Source organism: Ornithodoros turicata, chromosome 10 (assembly GCF_037126465.1).
Source record: "Ornithodoros turicata isolate Travis chromosome 10, ASM3712646v1, whole genome shotgun sequence".
Lineage (NCBI taxonomy): Eukaryota > Metazoa > Arthropoda > Arachnida > Ixodida > Argasidae > Ornithodoros > Ornithodoros turicata.
In genome coordinates this window covers 3,562,541-3,585,556 of record NC_088210.1, presented here as the reverse complement: position 1 = coordinate 3,585,556, position 23,016 = coordinate 3,562,541, and the positions used below count along the sequence as shown (strand labels likewise).

The 23,016-nt window shown below is 49.3% G+C and overlaps 2 protein-coding genes across 2 annotated transcripts; one reads left to right on the top strand and one right to left on the bottom strand.

The window, feature by feature from the left end:
- Positions 1 to 9,635: 9,635 nt before the first annotated feature.
- LOC135370518 (uncharacterized) lies at positions 9,636 to 11,811 on the bottom strand. Its single transcript, XM_064604287.1, has 3 exons — positions 11,692 to 11,811; positions 10,311 to 11,422; positions 9,636 to 10,254 (listed from the first exon to the last, which is right to left on the bottom strand). The coding sequence occupies exons 1-3, from the start codon at positions 11,809 to 11,811 to the stop codon at positions 9,636 to 9,638; spliced, it is 1,851 nt and encodes a 616-aa protein (XP_064460357.1).
- A 5,993-nt stretch (positions 11,812 to 17,804) lies between these two features.
- On the top strand, positions 17,805 to 18,167 carry LOC135370515 (uncharacterized). The gene is made up of 2 exons (XM_064604284.1): positions 17,805 to 17,846; positions 17,901 to 18,167. The coding sequence occupies exons 1-2, from the start codon at positions 17,805 to 17,807 to the stop codon at positions 18,165 to 18,167; spliced, it is 309 nt and encodes a 102-aa protein (XP_064460354.1).
- Positions 18,168 to 23,016: the final 4,849 nt, after the last annotated feature.

The following is a 23,016-nucleotide window of genomic DNA, read 5'->3' as shown; positions in this document are numbered from 1 at the left end:
AGCCAGCAAGTACATATAGAAGGTAAAAATAGCCGAAGCTCTGTAGCTGCACGTTGAGCATATGTTTACAATTTGATCGTGCACTTCCAGCCAAGGACAGCTGTTTCGCTCTACTTGGAGCTCGTCAGCCTGGCGTAGGGAAGTGACACGATCTTGGATCGGCGCTAACAGTGCGTCTGGGCGGGACGTCAATGTTCCACGGTGCCACCTGTGGAGCCCGCAATGCAAGCCAGCAAGTACATATAGAAGGTAAAAATAGCCGAAGCTCTGTAGCTGCACGTTGAGCATATGTTTACAATTTGATCGTGCACTTCCAGCCAAGGACAGCTGTTTCGCTCTACTTGGAGCTCGTCAGCCTGGCGTAGGGAAGTGACACGATCTTGGATCGGCGCTAACAGTGCGTCTGGGCGGGACGTCAATGTTCCACGGTGCCACCTGTGGAGCTCGCAATGCAAGCCAGCAAGTACATATAGAAGGTAAAAATAGCCGAAGCTCTGTAGCTGCACGTTGAGCATATGTTTACAATTTGATCGTGCACTTCCAGCCAAGGACAGCTGTTTCGCTCTACTTGGAGCTCGTCAGCCTGGCGTAGGGAAGTGACATGATCTTGGATCGGCGCTAACATTGCGTCTGGGCGGGACGTCAATGTTCCACGGTGCCACCTGTGGAGCTCGCAATGCAAGCCAGCAAGTACATATAGAAGGTAAAAATAGCCGAAGCTCTGTAGCTGCACGTTGAGCATATGTTTACAATTTGATCGTGCACTTCCAGCCAAGGACAGCTGTTTCGCTCTACTTGGAGCTCGTCAGCCTGGCGTAGGGAAGTGACACGATCTTGGATCGGCGCTAACAGTGCGTCTGGGCGGGACGTCAATGTTCCACGGTGCCACCTGTGGAGCCCGCAATGCAAGCCAGCAAGTACATATAGAAGGTAAAAATAGCCGAAGCTCTGTAGCTGCACGTTGAGCATATGTTTACAATTTGATCGTGCACTTCCAGCCAAGGACAGCTGTTTCGCTCTACTTGGAGCTCGTCAGCCTGGCGTAGGGAAGTGACACGATCTTGGATCGGCGCTAACAGTGCGTCTGGGCGGGACGTCAATGTTCCACGGTGCCACCTGTGGAGCCCGCAATGCAAGCCAGCAAGTACATATAGAAGGTAAAAATAGCCGAAGCTCTGTAGCTGCACGTTGAGCATATGTTTACAATTTGATCGTGCACTTCCAGCCAAGGACAGCTGTTTCGCTCTACTTGGAGCTCGTCAGCCTGGCGTAGGGAAGTGACACGATCTTGGATCGGCGCTAACAGTGCGTCTCGGCGGGACGTCAGTGTTCCACGGTGCCACCTGTGGAGCCCGCAATGCAAGCCAGCAAGTACATATAGAAGGTAAAAATAGCCGAAGCTCTGTAGCTGCACGTTGAGCATATGTTTACAATTTGATCGTGCACTTCCAGCCAAGGACAGCTGTTTCGCTCTACTTGGAGCTCGTCAGCCTGGCGTAGGGAAGTGACAGGATCTTGGATCGGCGCTAACAGTGCGTCTGGGCGGACGTCAGTGTCCACGGTGCCACCTGTGGAGCACGCAATGCAAGCCAGCAAGTACATATAGAAGGTAAAAATAGCCGAAGCTCTGTAGCTGCACGTTGAGCATATGTTTACAATTTGATCGTGCACTTCCAGCCAAGGACAGCTGTTTCGCTCTACTTGGAGCTCGTCAGCCTGGCGTAGGGAAGTGACACGATCTTGGATCGGCGCTAACAGTGCGTCTGGGCGGGACGTCAATGTTCCACGGTGCCACCTGTGGAGCCCGCAATGCAAGCCAGCAAGTACATATAGAAGGTAAAAATAGCCGAAGCTCTGTAGCTGCACGTTGAGCATATGTTTACAATTTGATCGTGCACTTCCAGCCAAGGACAGCTGTTTCGCTCTACTTGGAGCTCGTCAGCCTGGCGTAGGGAAGTGACACGATCTTGGATCGGCGCTAACAGTGCGTCTGGGCGGGACGTCAATGTTCCACGGTGCCACCTGTGGAGCACGCAATGCAAGCCAGCAAGTACATATAGAAGGTAAAAATAGCCGAAGCTCTGTAGCTGCACGTTGAGCATATGTTTACAATTTGATCGTGCACTTCCAGCCAAGGACAGCTGTTTCGCTCTACTTGGAGCTCGTCAGCCTGGCGTAGGGAAGTGACACGATCTTGGATCGGCGCTAACAGTGCGTCTGGGCGGGACGTCAATGTTCCACGGTGCCACCTGTGGAGCACGCAATGCAAGCCAGCAAGTACATATAGAAGGTAAAAATAGCCGAAGCTCTGTAGCTGCACGTTGAGCATATGTTTACAATTTGATCGTGCACTTCCAGCCAAGGACAGCTGTTTCGCTCTACTTGGAGCTCGTCAGCCTGGCGTAGGGAAGTGACACGATCTTGGATCGGCGCTAACAGTGCGTCTGGGCGGGACGTCAATGTTCCACGGTGCCACCTGTGGAGCTCGCAATGCAAGCCAGCAAGTACATATAGAAGGTAAAAATAGCCGAAGCTCTGTAGCTGCACGTTGAGCATATGTTTACAATTTGATCGTGCACTTCCAGCCAAGGGACAGCTGTTTCGCTCTACTTGGAGCTCGTCAGCCTGGCGTAGGGAAGTGACACGATCTTGGATCGGCGCTAACAGTGCGTCTGGCGGGACGTCAATGTTCCACGGTGCCACCTGTGGAGCCCGCAATGCAAGCCAGCAAGTACATATAGAAGGTAAAAATAGCCGAAGCTCTGTAGCTGCACGTTGAGCATATGTTTACAATTTGATCGTGCACTTCCCGGCCAAGGAGAGTTGTTTCGCTCTGTACTTGGAGCTCGTCAGCCTGACATAGGCAGGTGACACGATCTTGGATCGGCGCTAACAAATCGTCTCGGCGAGACGTCAATGTTCCACGGTGCAACCTGCGGAGGCTGCAGTGCGAGCCAGCAAGTAGATATACAAAGTTAAAATAGCCGAATCTCTGTAGCTGTACGTTGAGTATATGTTTATAATATGATTTTGCACTCCCAGCCAAGGACAGCTGTTTCGCTGTACTTGGAGCTCGTCAGCCTGGCGTAGGGAAGCGACACAATCTTCGATCGGCGCTAACAATTGTGTTCCTTCACGAATTTTTTGCAAACAATCTATCGAACGGATTTTCGTTCTGAAACCGGCTCCGGTATCAGGTGACCAAAGGTCCCAGATGTTCTCACTTGGACAACTTCATAGATTTTACCAATAAAAAGCTATTGAAAGTTAATTAAGACGTTGCCTTAGGACTTTGCTACTGTCCTCCTAGGGAGTGCCCTTCAGCCTATGCTAGAATACAATTGATTTCATCTAGGAAAAAGTGATATATATATTTAAGAAAAAATATGTTCGCATTTAGCTGGGACACCCTCTATGTAACTCTCGAGTGGCAGTGGCTTGGTCTGGAAGGGGTGAGATGATAAGTGATCGGATGAGAGAACCCTGCAGGTTTATTTACATTACTATTTGCAAGTGGTGAACTGGTTGTGACGACAGCTGAGACTAGACTACCTAGGACTCTCGAAGCGTCCCTCTCCAAACTGTTCTTGGAAGAACATATATATACAGTCATGTCTCGCTTATTCGGAATTTAGATATCCGGAAAACTTCTTATCCGGACTCATTACCGGTAACGAGCCTGCTACCATTGGATTTTGTCTCGGTGATCCGGAATTCGTTATCCGTATCCGGACAGCAAATACGGGGAACGATCTTCCCAGGACGTAGGCCATTGTGATTCGTTTATCCGGAAAACCGTGAACGTCCTCAGCGTCTGGCATGTACTGTGTTTGCATCATTCCCGAAAAGTGTCACATATCACCGGGGCATTCTGTACTATTTGACTCCCCTTTCTTCAGAGGTCACTCCCTCTTGGTGTGTGCAGGCGTACGGTAGAGATGGTATAGACGATAAGCGGAAGAGATGCCCTGTATCCACAGGGCGCAAGAAATCAACACGTGAACATCAATGTCCAGGCCGTCCGAAAGCCTGGTTTATCTTTTGGCTTATGCCAAATACATTTGCAAACAGGCAAAGGCATGTCCGCGGGACCATCTTTCTAAGACATTACCCTTCTTTGAACAGCAGGGTGACTCAGCGAGTGCAGTGGCCGTGACCAAATTTCTGTCGCACGCGTGTGAACTAATTTGAAGGAGCTCACCTTTCATGAATTTTTGAAGTACCGATCTTTTCCTTGTTTCCTTTTCCTTTAGCTATAAAGAGGTGTCACAAAATTTTCGTTTTTCCCCGGATGTTTGCTTGATCCGGTTATCCGGAAATTCGTTAGCCGGACGAAAAGAGACGACGCCCGAGGAGCTCGGGTAATCGAGACATGACTGTACACATATATATATATATATATACAGGGGGCGTCACGTAAGGCTCACCAGAATTTTTATTAAAAAGCTATGGGAGCAGCATACGTGTTGCTTTTTGCAGTTGACTTCTACGGCCACGGAAGCACCCCGTGGAAGAGGGTATGTAACTACCAGATGACTAATTACCTGAAATTCATTGATTAAATTTTTAATGAAGGAATTTCGGGCAAAGCGAGGTAGCAGATTCATATACTATCCGCGCTGAATGCCATTCTACGTTTGATTATATAATATAATATAAAATTTTGCTAATATAAAATATCCATTCCCGAATTTTGCTGAAATCCAAGCCCTATGCTGCTCTCATAGAGATTTTAAAAAATTCTGGTCAGTCTCACGTTACGCACCGTGTATATATATATATATACAGAAGAAATAAGTTCGCACAGAGCACCACCAAAGGAATATTTTCAGATGACTTCATTTAATTCATTTTGAAATTACACAGACACGACGTTTCGAACGGTGGACCGTTCTTTTTCAAGTGAAAAGATATAATGAGTTGGTCAAACAGAAAACACTCACTTTCGTGTGCTTCGACAGTGGTGGGGGAAGGGAAATCGCAGTGCGTTGAGGTTGCCGAAGGGAGGTCATAAACTCTCTGTGCGGGGTCCTGTCGAGTGTGTTTCGCACGTGGGTGGGGGTTTTGGGGGGGGGGGGGGTGTCTTTCCCTAAGACGCATTTGTGTGGAAAGGACTCGTTTGCGTCGCGTAAACGGGTGTAGCTTCTTGTTGTGTTGTAGGCGTTATTATTTCTTCATGTTTTTCACAGTGGACAGCGATCCCGGGTGTTCGTTTAGTGCCGGATTGAATTTATGTATTAAAAATGATTCCTTCATTTCACGATCCCTATCGCTCTTGAATCCGGATTGTAATATGGCAATAGAGAGTTTCTCAATCGCATGTTCTGGAAGGGCCATATGCCTAGACAGCGGGAGTTCCGGTTTTGTTTTGGTGTGGGACTTGTGGTTGTTGACCGTCGGACAGTCCCTACCACGTGGACAGCGCCACACTGAAGGTACTATTGGAAATTATACTAACGCTGAACAACTTCGAATTTAATGGCCAACACTACGTCCAGATAAATGGCACAGCCATGGGCACAAAAATGGCCCCAAACTACGCGAACATCTTCATGAGTAAATTGGAAACATGTTTTCTGTCGCGGTGCCACATCAGACCATTTCTCTATAAGAGGTATATCGATGACATATTCATAATCTGGGACAACACTGAGAGTTCACTACTGGAATTCATTCGGGACTTCAACAACGCGCACCCCAGCATCAATTTCACCCACAACTATTCGACCACAACTACGAACTTTCTGGACGTCACAGTAACAGTCAGGGACCAATCACTGGAAACTAAGGTGTACCGAAAACCAACTGACAGTCAGCAATACTTACACTTTAATAGCTGACACCCCCGTCACTGCAAACTCTCTCTACCTTATAGTCAAGCATGCAGATACCGGCGTATCTGCACAGAGGACAGCGACCTCGAACAAAACCTAGGTGATCTACGGCACGCATTCACCGATCGCAACTATCCTCCCGATGTCGTTAATGACGCAATTGAAAAAGCTCGGCGTTTAGGTCCCAACCAGCCCACAGCTTCCTCAAAAACCGATGAGTACTGCGCGCCGAGCTTAACTTTAACCTACAATCAAAATGTAGCTGGCATCGGATCCATTCTGAAACGCCATCTCAATATTGTGCTCCAATCTGAACATCTTCGGGAAGTCTTCCCAGAGGCTCCCAAGATTGTTTATAGACGACCGCGAAACTTACGGGACGTACTGGTGAACTCAAAAGTCACGAGGGAACAAAAAGAATTCCTTGGCTGCAGGCCTTGCAAAAAACCCCGCTGCAAAATTTGTCCCCTCATGTTGTCAGCACGGGATGTTACCAGCACCACCACAAACTTCAAATTCCATATCAATGGCACTTTTGACTGTGGGACTCAAAACGTAATATACCTTCTACATTGCACCACATGCCAAGCTCAATACATTGGACAAACCTGCACATCATTCAGAATTCGCTTCAACAACCACAAGTCCCACACCAAAACAAAACCGGAACTCCCGCTGTCTAGGCATATGGCCCTTCCAGAACATGCGATTGAGAAACTCTCTATTGCCATATTACAATCGGGATTCAAGAGCGATAGGGATCGTGAAATGAAGGAATCATTTTTAATACATAAATTCAATCCGGCACTAAACGAACACCCGGGATCGCTGTCCACTGTGAAAAACATGAAGAAATAATAACGCCTACAACACAACAAGAAGCTACACCCGTTTACGCGACGCAAACGAGTCCTTTCCACACAAATGCGTCTTAGGGAAAGACCCCCCCCCCAAAACCCCCACCCACGTGCGAAACACACTCGACAGGACCCCGCACACATAATTTATGACCTCTCTTCGGCAACCTGAACGCACTGCGATTTCCCTTCCCCCACCACTGTCGAAGCACACGAAAGTGAGTGTTTTCTGTTTGACCAACTCATTATATCTTTTCACTTGAAAAAGAACGGTCCACCGTTCGAAACGTCGTGTCTGTGTAATTTCAAAATGAATTAAATGAAGTCATCTGAAAATATTCCTTTGGTGGTGCTCTGTGCGAACTTATTTCTTCTGTGTATTAATACTGCGCCGTCTGAATCTTCAAGACCTTCAAGAATATATATATATATATATATATATATATATATGCTGATGATTCAGGGGGTACGGATGGACACGTAAGTATATAAGTACAGAAAAGGTAAAGAAGGGATTCAGAAGCCTTGAGGGAGAGTTTAAAAAATTTTTTAAACTCTCCCTCAAGGCTTCTGAATCCCTTCTTTACCTTTTGTGTACTTATATATATATATATATACATATATATATACAGATACTCATGGAACGTTCCATGAGTATCTGTTTCTCTGCGTGCAGCCATAGATGCCATTTTAATATGTAATTTTGAATTTCAAACATGTCTAGTGTCATCTACTTGTTTCTTTAATGGCTTTTTTCCTGCATTATATATATATATATATATATATATATATATATATATATATGTTTACAGTTTGACCGTGCACTCCCAGCCGAGTACAGCTGTTTCGTCAACATATGCTCAACGTGCAGCTACAGAGCTCGGCTATTTTCCCTTTGTAGATATATATTGTCGGGGATTAAGAGGGAGCAACTCAGCGGGACAACCGAGAGGTTTATTCTGCCCAGCAAGAAGAAGCAGGCACGCGCGATCATTCAGATGCGAGCACGATCAGGGCATCGTCTTCATTATCTTCACGACATTACCCCCCCTCCTTCGGAAGGCTGGGCTGGAGGTTCGGCCGGCCGGACGAAAGGCTTCATACGCAACACGTGAACAACTTCTGTTCCACGTGAGCGGCGGTCAGGCGGCGGTACAAGGGGTGTGACCTCGTAGTTGAGAGGGGAGAGCTGCCTAGTCACGCGATACGGGCCAACGTAGCGCTTCAAGAGTTTCGTGCAACGGCCAGGCAGACGAGTTGGTGTCCACAGGAGAACTTCATCTCCGACGCTGTATTCCACAGCGCGGTGGCGGGCGTCATACCGGGAGCGGTCTCCGTCTTGCGAAGCGAATGTGCGTAGGCGAGCCAACTGACGAGCTTCTTCAGCGTTAGTGACGGCGTCGGCCACCAGGAGAGGCGGAACGGCCTCGGGAGGACAAGGCAGCAGGGTATCTAAAAGAGTTGTAGGTTGCCTGGAGTAGAGAAGATAGTAGGGGCTATAGCCGGTAGTGCGCTGTCGTGCGGTGTTGTAGGCATAAGTGACGTATGGTAACACCATGTCCCAGTTGGCGTGGTCGCAGGAGACGTACATCGAGATCATATCGGCGAGTGTGTGGTTGAAGCGCTCAGTTAAGCCATTCGTTTGTGGGTGGTAGGACGTCGTGAGGGCATGGACCGTGCTGCAGGCGTCAAGGAGGGAACGAACGACAGCGGACCAGAAAGGGGTACCGCGGTCACTGAGAAGGGTACGAGGCGCACCGTGTCGAAGGACTATGCGGTGGAGGAAAAAGTGGGAGACCTGGTCCGCGGTGTCTACAGGGACGGCTTTGGTCTCGACGTATCGTGTCAAATGATCTACAGCAACCAATACCCACCGGTTTCCACGAGTAGAAGGCGGGAAGGGTCCCAGAAAGTCAATGCTGAGCCGGCCAAACGGTTGAGACGGTGGGGCAAGTGGTTAGAGGTGCCCGGGAGGGAGTCCGGCAGGGTGCTTGCGCCGTTGGCAGGGTGCGCAAGAGCGAACATGTTTCCAAACGGAGCGATAGATGCCGCGCCAGAAAAAGCGATCGGCGAGGCGGGAATATGTCTTGAGAAACCCGAGGTGGCCAGCAGTGGGGTCATCATGGCACGTGCGAATGATGTCAGTTTGCAGAGATGCTGGCACAACAAGCAGCCAACGGTTGCCGTCGGGGCGATAGTTCTTGCGATAGAGAATGGAGGCGTGCAAGGTGTACAGCTTGGCTTTTCGCTGGAGGCGTCGTGGTGCCGGTCGATCTGGGTCCTCTAGCAGTTGTATGAGAGGGAGGAGAAGAGGATCGCGACGCTGTTCAATGTCAAGGGCCACAGTGGAGAGAGGGCAAGTCGTGTACAGAGCGGAGGTGACGGGATCGTCATGGGTATCTGGATGTAGGCGAGAAAGGGCGTCCGCGTCGGAGTGTTGTCGGCCAGGCTTGTAGGAAATAGTAATGTCGTATTCTTGCAGCTTGAGCATCTAGCGGCCAAGGCGGCCTCCGGGATCCTTCAGATTGGAGAGCCAACATAGGGAATGGTGATCTGTGACGACACTAAAAGGTCTTCCGTAGATATAGGGACGAAATTTGGAGATTGCCCAAACAACGGCCAAGCATTCTTTCTCGGTGGTAGAATAGTTACGCTCTGGTCGAGAGAGAGTACGGCTGGCGTAGGCGATGACACGTTCCACATCGTTAACTTTTTGGACGAGGACAGCCCCCAATCCCGTGTCGCTAGCGTCGGTATGGAGTTCAGTCCAGGCACCTTCAACGAAAAAACCCAGTACAGGGTCCGTCATAAGATGTTGCTTGAGGACGAGGAACGAGTGGTCTGCAGCCTGCGTCCAATGGTATCGGGCGTCTTTCTTGAGCAGGCTGTACAGCGGTTCGGCGATGTCAGCGATGTGAGGTATGAAATGGCGGAAGTATGAGCATTATCCAAGGAAGGCGCGCAACTGTTTAAGTGACGTGGGACATGGAAACCTCTGGACGGCTTCGACTTTCTTGGGGTCTGGATGTATACCGTGGCGGTCGACGACATGTCCCAAAACGGTGATGCGGCGACTACCAAAGAGGCACTTCTTAGAGTTGAGCTGGAGGCCAGCACAGCGGAATCGGGAGAGGACCTCAAGCAACCGGTCGAGATGATCCCGAAACGTGGAAGAGAAGATAACAACATCGTCCAGGTAGCAAAGACACGTGTGCCACTTGAGGCCCTGGAGGATGGTATCCATCATTCTTTCGAAAGTTGCAGGCGCATTCGACAATCCGAACGGCATTACCGTGAACTCAAATAGACCGTCCGGGGTGATAAATGCTGTCTTTTCACGGTCAGGTCGCGCAACGGGGATCTGCCAGTAGCCACTCCGCAGGTCTAAAGAGAAGTACTCGGACCCGTTCAAACAGACCAGAAGGTCATCGATACGTGGTAAGGGGTACACGTCTTTCTTCGTAATTTTGTTCAGTTTGCGGAAATCGATACAGAAGCGCCAGGTGCCGTCTTTTTCTTCACTAGGACAACTGGCGAGGACCAAGGGCTCGACGATGGTTGCACTACGCCACGTTTAAGCATATCAGAGACATGTGTCTGGATTATGTTGCGTTCTGACGACGAGACTCTGTATGGACGGCTGTGAATCGGGGCGGAGTCTCCCGTGTTTATAGTATGTTCGACGGTGTGTGTGACGGGAAGACGGGAGGTGGGAGCGCCGGCATCAAAAATGTCTTGGAATTCTTGTAGGACAGATAACAGTTGCTGCTTTTCACAACCCAAGAGATCGTCGGCGATGGTCATGTGAATCCACTCGGGTGAGGCGCGAGAGCCGGAAGTGCTCACAGTGTGTAGAGGGCTGTTCTGAGCCCCTAGAGGAGCGTCATTCACGCAATCAGATGTGATGGGGGTTGCGATAGCGACGCACATGGCTTCTGGGAGGAGTTGCTTGTCCGAAGAGGTATTCAGAATCCAAACAAGCGTTTCGCCGGATGTTACGTCGAGGAGGGATGTGGGCAGAAGAAGACCGCGGGTCGTCATTGAATGTGCAGCGGAAGCTAAAACAGTCATGCCGGGGCATGGTGTACTGGCACGAAGCGGAATTGGGGACAAAGCGTTTGGAGGCAGCAGGGTCTCCTCCCGTGCACATAATCGAACAACCTTTTTCCTGTCGTCGGGGAAGAGGGGTTCGCTGGGTAGCTCGTCCCAGGTGATGGTGCCGGTGCCGCAATCGACTAGAGCTCGAGTGTCGTATAAGAAGTCAGTACCAAGTATCACGTCAGAAACGCATTGCGGAAGAACCAAGAATGAGACGACGTGCGTCGACTGGGAGACAGACACTCGTGCAGTGCAACGTGCAAGAGGTCCGACGAGAGACACGTCACCCATGCGAACGAACTGTCCTAAGGGCGGCGGTGTACACACTTTGTGGATGCGACGACAGAAGGCGCTGGACATACATGACTTGGTGGCTCCAGTGTCGACGAGTGCAAGAACAGGGTGATTGTCAATGTTGATGGCGACGTAGTTAGGGCGTAAGAGACGAAGGCAGCTGACGTCAGGTGGGTCGGGAGGGTTTATCGGCGAGGACGCGTGTGCAGCCTGCACCTCGACGCTACCGCAGGCTGCGTGGGTCAGTTTGGGCCGGCGGGAACAAGGGGCGACGAGGACCGGCGGCGGCGACGATACGGTGAGGGCGATCGAGAACGACGTGGTCCACCTTCGTAGCCGCTAGCAGATTGTCGTGGAAACGGGCGCGAATCCATAAAAAGGGCGGAGGTTTCAGGTTCCAGCGGTGAAGACATAGATCGCCGTCGACAGTACCTCAGAATGTGACCGGGTGAGCGACAATAATAGCATATTGGTCGGCCATCAGGTGTCCGCCAAATATTCGTGCGCGACGAACGTGCATACGCCGGTGGACCATCCAAAGCTTGTGGAGGAGGGCTAAACCTCGGGACATACTGCGTGCGAGGTTGCCACGGCCGTGAGGCGCAAACTTGCGCGTACGTTGGTCTAGAGATTGCCGTTGTATCTGGGGGACCAAACACGTCTTCTGTGCAGGCGGAGGGAACGGCAATGGGGGCCCCCGATCGTGTCGTTGGGTTGACTACAGACATGAGGACGAACAGAAGGTGCAGGACAAGCGTACATGATGGATTGAGGAAGGGAGTTGCCTCAGGACAGAAGCCGCCGATATTTCGAACAGAGACTGTTCTTCTTCTGGGCACCGTCCTCATCATTGGCATGGTATTTAAAGGGTTAGGTGTGACGTGTTTAAAGGTTCATGCGAATTGTGGGTCAACAGCCCGGAGGGAAGAAAGGGTCCGTACGGGTTTTTACGGCCGGAGTGAATGGCTGCTTTGTTAGAGTGTGGAGGGGATTATGTGAACGTAGTGATCTAGGCTACAGACCGGTTACAGAAAAATGGAAGGTTCACGAACACGTGGACGGAACGGGACAACAGGGAAGAATTGGCAAGCATAGCGAAAGATAAGGAGGTTATTGGTTACGTGGGGAAAATTCCAGAACGAGCAAAGGTTGATTTTTTTTAAATATATATTTGTAATACAAAGTTGTGGCATGCAATAAAGAGAGCAGAAAGCAGTGGCCATGCAGAACATAACAGATGATAATGGCGGTAGAAGGGAAAAGCATATTTTATTTGTGAAGTGTTTCTAGGGTGCCTTGTGATTTGTTGATACCGGACGGGTGAAGAGCGTTTAAAAATTGTATATGAGATAAGACTCCCTATCACGTCTGTCACGTGTGGATCTAAACCCGGTTTCTAGAATATATAGTTTAATGTTGTCAAAATTGTGACCAGGAACGTTAAAGTGTTCGGCGACTGCTTTGGGGAGTTTGTTGGACGTGTCGGTTCTGTGTCCGGTAAGGCGGTTGTTCATTTGTTGGCCGGTTTCACCAATGTATTGCATAGAGCAGTCGCCGCATTCAATGCAGTATATGACATTGGAGCTTGTGCATGTGAATGCGTGGTTAACGGGGTGGGTGTAATTGCTCGCAGTGCTTTTGATGGAGTTAGCGTGTTGAACGTGCTTGCATGTTTTGCAGCGCGGGAGGTTGCAGGGTCGTGTTCCCGTGTACGGGGCGCCCGTTTTGCTGATTTTGGCATTGACCAAGGAGTCTGCCAGGTTTTTTGCGCGTCGGTATGTCACCTCTATGGGATTTGTGAATATGTTGCTCAGTCGGTCACTGCTTTGGAGGAGGGGCTCGTGTTTCTGTAGAATGGCTTTGATGTTTGGAAGTGCGTTGGAATATCTTGTGATGAAGGTTATTTGGCACGTGTCGGGATTTTTTCGGTTTTCCAGAACCTCGTTTCGATCGAGTGCGAGTGCCTTGTGACGGAATTCGGTTAGGAGGGAGTCTGGATAGTCCCTTTGGGCAAGTGTACTGCAGAGTTCGTCAAGCTTCTTAGCGTAATCTGTGTCGTTTGAACAACTTCTGCGTAGTCTTACACTCTGTCCATTAGGAATTCCAACCTTACAGTGACGCGGGTGGTGACTCTTGAAGTGAAGGTATTGTTGTTTGTCAGTTGGCTTTTTGTACAGGGTTGTGATGAGGTTGCCGTTGTCTAGTGATATCGTGGTGTCGAGGAAGTTAATTAAGTGAGTTGACTGTTGTGATGTGAACTTTATGTTGCTATGCGCTATGAAGATATTTGCGTATGTGGGTATGCACCCACATACGCAAATATCTTCATGGGGTTTTTAGAAAACAAAGTTCTCAGCGCCCTCTCATTAAAACCCACGGTGTACCTTCGATACATCGATGATGTACTGATAATATGGGAACACGGGGAACATGAATTTCAAAAGTTCGTAGATCTACTGAACACCGCGCATAGCAACATAAAGTTCACATCACAACAGTCAACTCACTTAATTAACTTCCTCGACACAATATCACTAGACATAGGTATGTGTGTGTGTGTGTGTGACTTCGGAAACTCTACACTTTCTTGTCGTCGTTGTCGTTCTCATCATCCCCCCTCCCCCCACCGAGATTGGCGTGGAAGGGTGGATGGTAGAGACGGAGCTTGCTAATGTGGACAGTATCCACAGTGCGGCCAAGAGGATATATTCGGCGGTCGATTTTGTAGTTCACAGGTGAAATTTTCCTGGTAACAGTGTAAGAACCCTCCATGACAGCCCCTAGCTTTCGTGTGTCTGTCTGACAACGTGTTTCATAGACGTCAAGGTCACCAGGATTGGGCTCCATTTGAATAAACTGTTTGTCGTATATTAACTTGTTTTTCTTGTGGCAAGTACGTGAGTGGAAAACGGCCTTCCGTCGTGTTCTTCGAACGACGGTAGGGAGTCAGAGAGGGGAGACTGATACGGAGGAATCCCAAAGAGAAGAAAGCTAGGTGCGAACTGTGTAACCTCGTGAGGAGTTCGGTTGTACTCGTCGATGACGTCCTTAAGTAGTTGAGGCCAGGGTGTGCGAGGCGATTCGTTTATCTTGCATTTGAGTCGAGTGATTATGACTTGATTTGTTCTCTCATTAAAACCATTGCACTGGGTATACCGAGATGATATGAAGAGCTGATGAATACCATGATTCTTGAGAAATCTCTTGAAGATGTTCGCGGTGAATCCGGTTCCCCTATCCGAGAGGAACTTGTTTCCCGACGGTGAATATTTCCCCTATCTAAGAGGAACTTGTTCCCCGACGGTGAATATTTCTCATATGCATGAGATGTTTACGTCAGGAATGCCGATGCATACATTGCTGCATGGTCGACGGCAACATGGATGCATTTTTTCTTGGACACATAGCCGGCCAGCCCTCCTATCGCGTTCATTGCTTTCAGGTAGAAAGGCTGTTCTGCAGGTGGTTAAGATTCAAGGCTGACAATCTTATTGGTTTTTAGCTGTCAAGTAGCGCAGCACTTTACATATGTGGACACGTCAGCTATTATATTTGGCCACTAGTAGTGTGGTGAAATTTCAGCGTTTCCTAGAGCAATTTTAGCAGTTTCTGCTCCGAAGTCGTCAGATTGAGGTCACTGCGGCAATACCCGTTGAGGAAGCATCGCAATAGAGTGTACACGGTCAGTCCGGGTCGTAGAGTTTGACAGGCTGATGACCATCCCCAAGTAACGTTCTTTTGTAGAACTGCTGTAAGGGCCGCGGAATGTATTGTCAGCATACATTACCTCATCGTAACAAACGTTGCAAGTCTTGAACAAAACGGGGATCCGGAAAATATTTAATGCCTTGCACGCTGCTCCTCTTAGGCGACATTTGCCGGTGGGAAATCGTGTGTCCGAGGTAGTCAATGGTGATGTAAGCAAACTGACACTTTTAGCTTAATGTTTTCCGCACTCATGGCCATAAGCAATGCATGTTCCTCCAGATATTCCTTATAAGTTGAAGTATGTACGACAATGTCATCAAAGTAATTTACAACATTCCTGAGACTACGTTTGTCAATAACGGACTTGATTGTTCCTTGAAATGTGGTTGGTGCATTTTTAAGGCCGAACGGCATAGCAAACCATTCGTAATGGCCGTTATGAGTGACAAAAGCAGTCTTCAGTGAGTGAGTGAGTGAGTCAAGTGGGACCAATGTTAGCAGAGTGCCTGCATTCAGTCTTTGGGAAACAGGTTACGATGCTGGTTTGTGGGGGATATGAGTATGACTATGACAAGTCGCTGGAGTACTGTACGGGCGCGACAACAGCCACCTTAGTGTTGCAGCTGGCATCTTTGTAAGTGTCGGCTCAAGTTTCTGAACAGCGCTTAACCACTCCAACGGTGTCTTGAATTCCGTCCGGCCAAGCAGACATTCAAGTTCAAGAAGCAAGCCATCGATTAGTCTTGAGATGAAGTGGGCAGTTTTCAAAGCAGCTTGCTAACCGAAACCCTGTGCTCGTAGTAATCCCGAATCCATTGTTCCGGATTTTGTCGACAGTGAATGAAGGAGTGGTATGGATCCAACTCAGAAGAACCAAAGCGTGTAATCATGGAACCTTCTACTTCTCCCACATGTAGCAAAGATCAAATATCTCGCTCAGGTACCAACGGAATGCTTCCCCTTCCACATAGTCGCAGAAATTGCTTACTTTGTCTCCATCAGTCCAATCCAGTGTGTTTGCCTTCCTTTCAAACAGTCGCAACCATTTGTCGATTGGCCCATCATCTTGTTCGCCACTGTACTGACTAATGGCTAGATGCGATTGAGTAGGTGCATGTCGAGGTTGCGGGCTGGCTGATTGGCAGGTAGGTTGCCGTTGAGTTTGTAGAGGCACCGTCGTCAACTCCAACGCCTGGGACTGCGGAGAATAAACGGTGTGGCTCAAGCCACTGATCAGTCTGCACTGGCTCTCACGATCAACGGTTGTCTCATTTACTTACCCGTTAGCCACATTCTGGTGACGCGAACGTTCCATTTACACCATGTCTATGGTCGCCAACCCAACTCCCTCTGACCGAACGTTCCATTTACACCATGTCTATGGTCGCCAACCCAACTCCCTCTGACCGACCTTTGTGCTACAGCTGTCTCGGTCTTTGCGATCAAGTTACCGCCATTGTGGGAAAGGAACACTGCCACATGGTTCATCCAAGCCGAGGCTCAATTGCATATGTCCGGCATTACCTCCCAGAAGACCAAATTCTACCACGTCATATCGGCACTATCTCCATCAGCTGCTGAGTACTTGCTGCTGAGTATGACGTTATCGTTGACCCTCCTTCCGAGCTACCTTATGACAAGCTGAAGTACGCTCTACTCAAACGTACGACCCTTTCTAGCCGCTCTCGGCTTCAACAACATCTCAGCCGAGGAACACGGAGACCGGCGCCCTACCCAGCTGTTACGCCGCATGAAACAGCTTCGCGGCGACACTTCTTCCCCTTCCAGCCACAATTTCCTCCGGGAACTCTTTCTGCAACGCCTTCCCAGACATGTACAAATGGTTTTAGCCACTGCTTCAAACCTCTGCATGGAAGAGCTAGCTAGTGTTGCCGATGCCGTAACGGAGGTCGCGGCACCTACATACTTTACTTTAGACGCCATTCATACAACTGTGGATGTTACTCCAGATCGCGTACCTCGACAAGACGCTCCCTCCATGACGGCCATCGATGCTTAGACGCTGCGCGTCTCCCAGCTCACAGAAGTTGTTGCGGCACTCGCTACCCGAAGTCGTTCCCCAAGCCCACGTTATTCCCGCCCACGCTCAAGCTCCACTCGGCAACCACGTTCCCGCAGCATGCAGTCCGATAGGGTCTGTCGGTGCCACCGTCGCTTCGGAGCAGACGCCCGTCACTGCCTCCAGCCATGGTCGTGGACGGGAAACCCTCCGGCCAGCCTCTAATGCCGACAGTTGGGCTGGGCCAATACGACAGTCGCCTCTTCTATATAGTTGACCGCGCCTCAGCCAGAAGATTCCTGGTAGATACCGGCGCCAAGGTCAGCTTCGTTCCTCGACCCAGGCACTGTCATCGCTATCGTCAACCTTGTTTTTCTTTGAAGGCTGCCAACGTCACAGTCATTCCGGTGTACGGCCAGCAATCTCTGACCTTGAACTAGGGACTACGCCGAGATTTTCGTTGGCTGTTCCAGGTCGCTGATGTCATTGACGCCATCATCGGTGCTGACTTTCTTAAGTACTACTGTCTTCTCGTCAACATGTCTCCGCACTGCCTTCTGAACGGTACTGCCCACCGTCATGTCAACGGGCTATGGTTGACCTGCTGGTGACTACGCTCCACTCCTGGAAGAGTTTTGCGCGATCACTCAGCCACCTGATTAAACGTGTCCACCATGTCGTCATGCACGGACCACCCATCCACTTCCGTCCACTACGCCTCGTGCAAGAGAAATACAGCTTTGCCAAGGCCGAATTCCAGCACATGTTCGAGCTCGTCATCATACGGCCCGCCTCCAGAAACTGGGCCTCTCCACTGCACATGGTCCCAAAGAAGACTGGGGACTGGCGCCCTTGCGGCGACTACTGCGCCTTGAACCGCGTGACGGAACCGGATCGCTACCCCGTGCTCAACATCCTCGATTTCGCCGCCAACATCGAAGGTGCCACCCTCTTTTCGTAGATCGACTTGGTGCGGCCTACAATCAGATCCCCATGGCTGAAGAGGACATTGCGAAAACTGCCGTAACAACCAAAGTTGGCCTCTTTGAATTTATGCACATGCCATTTGTCTTACGTAATTCTGCGCAGACGTTCCAACGATTTATAGACTCAGTTGTGCGGGGGCTTGCTTTTCTCTACGCCTGCATCGACGACATGCTCGACGCAAGCCCCGACACTGAAACACAGCGGGCTCTCTTCACAAGGCTGCAAGACCATGCCATTGTCATTAACGTGGCGAAAAGCGAATCCGGCGTTAAGAAGCTCAACTTTCTCCGCCATCACCTCAACCAGCATGATATTCTTCCCCTGCCATCCAAGGTCGCCGCGATTCACGACTTTCCGCAACCATCATAAACGACCTAGCTCCGGAAATTCCTTGGTTTGGTGAATTTCTATCGCCGCTTCATACCATCTTGTGCCCGGACACTCCGTCCTCTGAAGGCTTTGCTATCCGAGCGCAGCCACGGTTGCCCCAGCCTATCGTGGTCTTCGGGAGCCCTTGCCGCCTTAAGATCCGTGACGACCTCGCTTCCGCTACACTCCTGTTCCACCCCCGTCATGATGCCTCGAATGTCGCAGTGGGTGCTGTCCTAGAGCAGCGTATCTCCTCGGCTTGGCACCCTATCGCATTCTTCTCGCGCAAGCTCTAGGCGGCCGAAACACTCTATAGAACCTTTGGGCGTGAACTCCTCGCCATCTTCCTCACGGTGAAGCACTTTCGGCGTTTTCTGGAGGGCCGCAAATTTACCATCTATACAGATCACAAGCCTCTCACGTACGCCACCTCGTCGTCCGGCACAGCATATACACCACGAGAAATCGGACAACTCTCGTTCATATCCGAATTTTCTACGGATATCGAGCATGTTAATGGTGTAAATAACTCTGCGGCCGACGCTCTCATCCGTGTCTTTGCAGTCACCGCCACGTCGGAGCAGCGCTGCAAATCGTCCTCTCTCTCTCTCTTGAAGCCCTTGCGACAGCCCAGGCTACGGGCGACGAACTCGCCCGTATCCGCGCAGGCCCCGCCTCGACCAGCCCCAGCCCCGGCTTGAAGACGTTGCACTCCATGGCGCTTCGACCCCAGTCACCTGCGACACGTCACGATCTCAACCCATACCTTTTGTTCCCTCCGTGCTGCGCCGCGCTTTTTCTCAGTCACTTTCATGACCTAGGTCGCCCTGGCGTCCGCGCGACCCAAGGGCCCATTTGTACACGATATGTCTGGCATGGCATGAACTCCGACATTCGCCTCTGGGCACGCGCATGTATGCAGTGCCAGCACGGCAAGGTTCAGCGCCAACCCGCTTGCCACCTTCAACCTTTCTGCCACCAGATGGGCGTTTCGACCACATCCACATCGACTTCTCTTTCCCCCAGTCAAGGCTCCACTCACATACTCACCACGATTGACCGGTTTACCTGTTGGCCCGAAGCCGTTCCTGTTATTGACGCGACCGCCTCCACAGTAGCTGCAGCACTTCTCACTACGTGGATTTCTCGTTGTGGAGCGCTGTCCATCGTCACAACCGACCCCAGTCGCCAGTTCGAATCAGCATTATTTGCCGCGCTCACCCACGCTCTCAGCACCAAACGGATCACACCACAGCATACCTCCTGCGTCCAAAGACCTGGTCGAACGTCTGCACCGACAACTCAAAGCTGCGTTGCGCGCCTCCCCCCAGATCCCATGGCCGAGGATATATATGCAGGGTGTTTCACCTAAGGTGATAAAAAAATTCTAACTGGCTACGTACTCGCCTGCGGATTGTCGGACTTTCGGCAGTTACCTTCTGGAATTTGCCACCAGAAGACTTTAGACAATATTTAATTCCCGGAAATTTATTTTTTCAATTGAGCTTTGAAAATTCCCAAGCGAACCTCACTTTTTTTGTACAGAAATATGAAGTTCTCTGCGGATTACCACAGACCCAACCTATGCACAGTATCGCAACGGAAATAGTCTTTAAAAATCAGTAAAAATGACTCTTTTACCCCACCTGCTTGATTTTCGCAGAGAAGCGCGCGCGAAATCTACGTCTAGACGAGAGAGTGTCCCCGGCTTCATTTGTCTTGGCTTCTTTGTGATAAGACGGTTGTTTTGTTTTCGTTGTGATAAGTCGGTTGTCGCCAGCATCAAGGTCAAACCGGCGAAAAGAAAGGTAAAAGAAGAGGCGGGAACACTTCGCCCTTTACCGGCAAATACCTTGCGCCTTTCTTTGCGACAACTCAGCAGGCGGGGCCAAAGCCGAATTTTTACTACTTTTTAAAGACTATTTTTCTTCCGATACTCTGCATAGTTTTGGTTGGGTCCGTGATTATCAGTGGAGGACATATTTTCCTTAAAAAAGTTAGGTGTGAAAGGTGTGTGTGTGTGTTTTCTGGGTAATTAATTGGTTTCGGTTGACATATCTCTTGCGCGGAGCACTGCACCAACGCGCTCTTTGGATCGCCTATCCGGCCGTCAATTTCGTTATCATCCGCCTGGTTAATACGCGGGGGTTACGAAAGATAAGGAACAGCCGCAAGAGACGCTTTGATATTCCTTGTCAAAGCGACTTGTAAACAGCACTGCCGGTCTGTGGTTCCGTAGGTGAGATAGCGCGCTCTTATCATGGATGATGACGAATGCGCCTCGAGCGCTGTGAACTGGTGGGGTTCCCTCTTAAAAAGTAGCAACACCACATCGCACGCTCCTAGCCAACCGTCATCCGGTATGAGAACATTCTCGCTCGATTTGTTGAAAACGGGAGGCGGGTCATTTTTGCCCTTACGTTCGGCATAACTGGTACAAAAAATAAATAAATAAAAACTCTCATCGGCAAGCGATAAGGTCCCATTTCACGAAATGGGATGAGCTATTTCCTCTCAAGAAGCATACTTCCCACAAAGTGTGATGAAGGATACTAGGAATACCAAACCTTTTGCCAGTTCGGGTTTCCCATCCATTTCATGGCAGACAATGCGACCTACTTTACAAATAAAGTATTTTCAGATACGTGGGCTATTTTAGGCATTGAGCACAAGAAGACTTCAGAAGCACTGTGCAGTCATTCAGATTCACTGTCGGCTGTCAACCGATAGTGGTTATCAGCTGCATTGTATGGGTTGAAGTTCAGGTGGCACACCAGCACTGCGTGAGGTGAAATTCACCTTCTGAATGTACATTCATACTCACTTGATATCTGGAGTATATTATATAACCCACTTCCCACCTAGAGGTCTATCGCCTTTTAATACTTGGAACAAGACATCATCCGCTCATTCCTGAACATCGTTATGATTATCGTGTAATGATGTAGATGACACAGAAACACCGATTAGCTCTTTGGACAGTAACAACGTTCTTACCGTCCAAGGAGTTAATCGGTGTTTCTACTTTCCACTCATATACTCGTACTTTGTCCTTGTGATATGTTCTAAACACTTACAAATCTGGCCTTGACGTGATCTCGCTCGGCTTTGAGTCGGGTAGCCTGGAAAAGAGACAGCAGCAGTAAATCTCTTCGCATTCACTGTCTACTTTTTTCCACCGAAGCCGTTTAAGTAAATACTCGACAGAACACCGTTGCGGCTGATATATAATGGCCAAAATTTATTTGACAAACGAAGAGTGAGTACTTACTGTTCAATAATGTAAGTGACTACGTATTTTTTTCCTGAATTGAAGTATTATCTGACCCGCGCAATGTTGTAACAATTGCTAGGCGGCATGGACACTGAAGCTTCCAGCGGACGATTCTCAACCCTGCCGGAAGGACATTATGTGCCCCGCGGGAATTTACGATGGCGCACCAAAGCCTATGGGGCTCAACTTTCTTCTGTTTGCCTTGCACTGATAGCATCCCGACCAAAAAATCCATCAAAGCCAATCCTAATGGAACTATTAGGCCAACATGCCTATCATTATTTCGGACATTTGCGATAGGTCTTATTTTATTTTATTTATTTTTTGTGTCAACCTTCGTCCCCACACGTTTTATTTCCTCTTGCTTCTGTCATTTCCTCTTTTGTTTCCCGGACATTTCATAGCAAAGAAGAGAAGTCTAAAATATCACTTAGAAAGGCAGCGTCCATTTTCTGCCTAAGACAAAGGGCACAGATACTATATATTGTTTGTCTTCCGAGCTTCAGCGAATTGGTGAGACCCGTTTGCTGCCACAGTCAAACGGACCAGCGAGGCGTAAATTTATTTTATTTTCTCACACAAGAAACATTGATGTGGGAAATTGCTTTGTGCATTAACTCTTGGCCACTACGTCTGTGTTTCTTAGTGCTCTTGGTTTCAGGCATACTGTATAGGCCCATGAAATATCGAACTTCCGCACAGCAATCGCGCGTTTCTTTGTCTTTTGCAACACCTGCTCCATTCCGTCAGGCAATACAGATCATTTTTGTAACTGCCGACATCCAGCGGATATACGGTCAGAGACCTCAAATCTATGAAGCTCTCAATAATCTATCAAGGCTTTATCTAATTATGGATGTTGTACGCTCCGTCCATCGCGCAGTGTTCGATCGTCTTTACATGCTGGCGCGGTGACACCTTCAGTGTCTGACCGCTTGTCCGATATTTTTATCGAGGTGACATAAAAGCCATACTCAACTGAATCCTGAAGCAATGTTGGAATATTGTGAGTCGCAATGAATTAGGCGGCATAAACCTTTAATAACCTTACGGTCGACAGCCTATCGGTCTGACACGACAGTGCCATATTGAATACGGGAAGAACATCGGCTAGTTCGTAGTTGATTTCTTATAAACGTTACAATTCCCAATGCAAGGAAACACTAGAGGACGGGACTGGGACAAGTATGAAGAGCTCGCCTTGGCAGAGCTCGTCTTGTCTTTTGTTGTCTTGCCCTTTAGTGTTCCTTTGCATTGACGACAATGCATTGCATTTACTTGTATTGGCATTTACTCTGGCGTCGCGTCAGGGTCTAAGGATGTACTAAGAGGCGCCACCTGTTGAATCGGCACGAGATGTTGACGGACCATTGGGATCTCCTGTGGGGCCGCTAAGCCCACCTGATGGGGCTGTTAGATACCATTTGTCGAACCGCCAGGGGCCCTGTCGAACCTAGGGATGCGAAGCCCCGAAAAAAACCCGGAAAGTAAAAAACAAAATTTTTTTGTTTTTTTTCCTGTCTCCGGAATTGACCAAAATTTCGAGGCGACAAAATTGAAAAATGTAAATTTTCG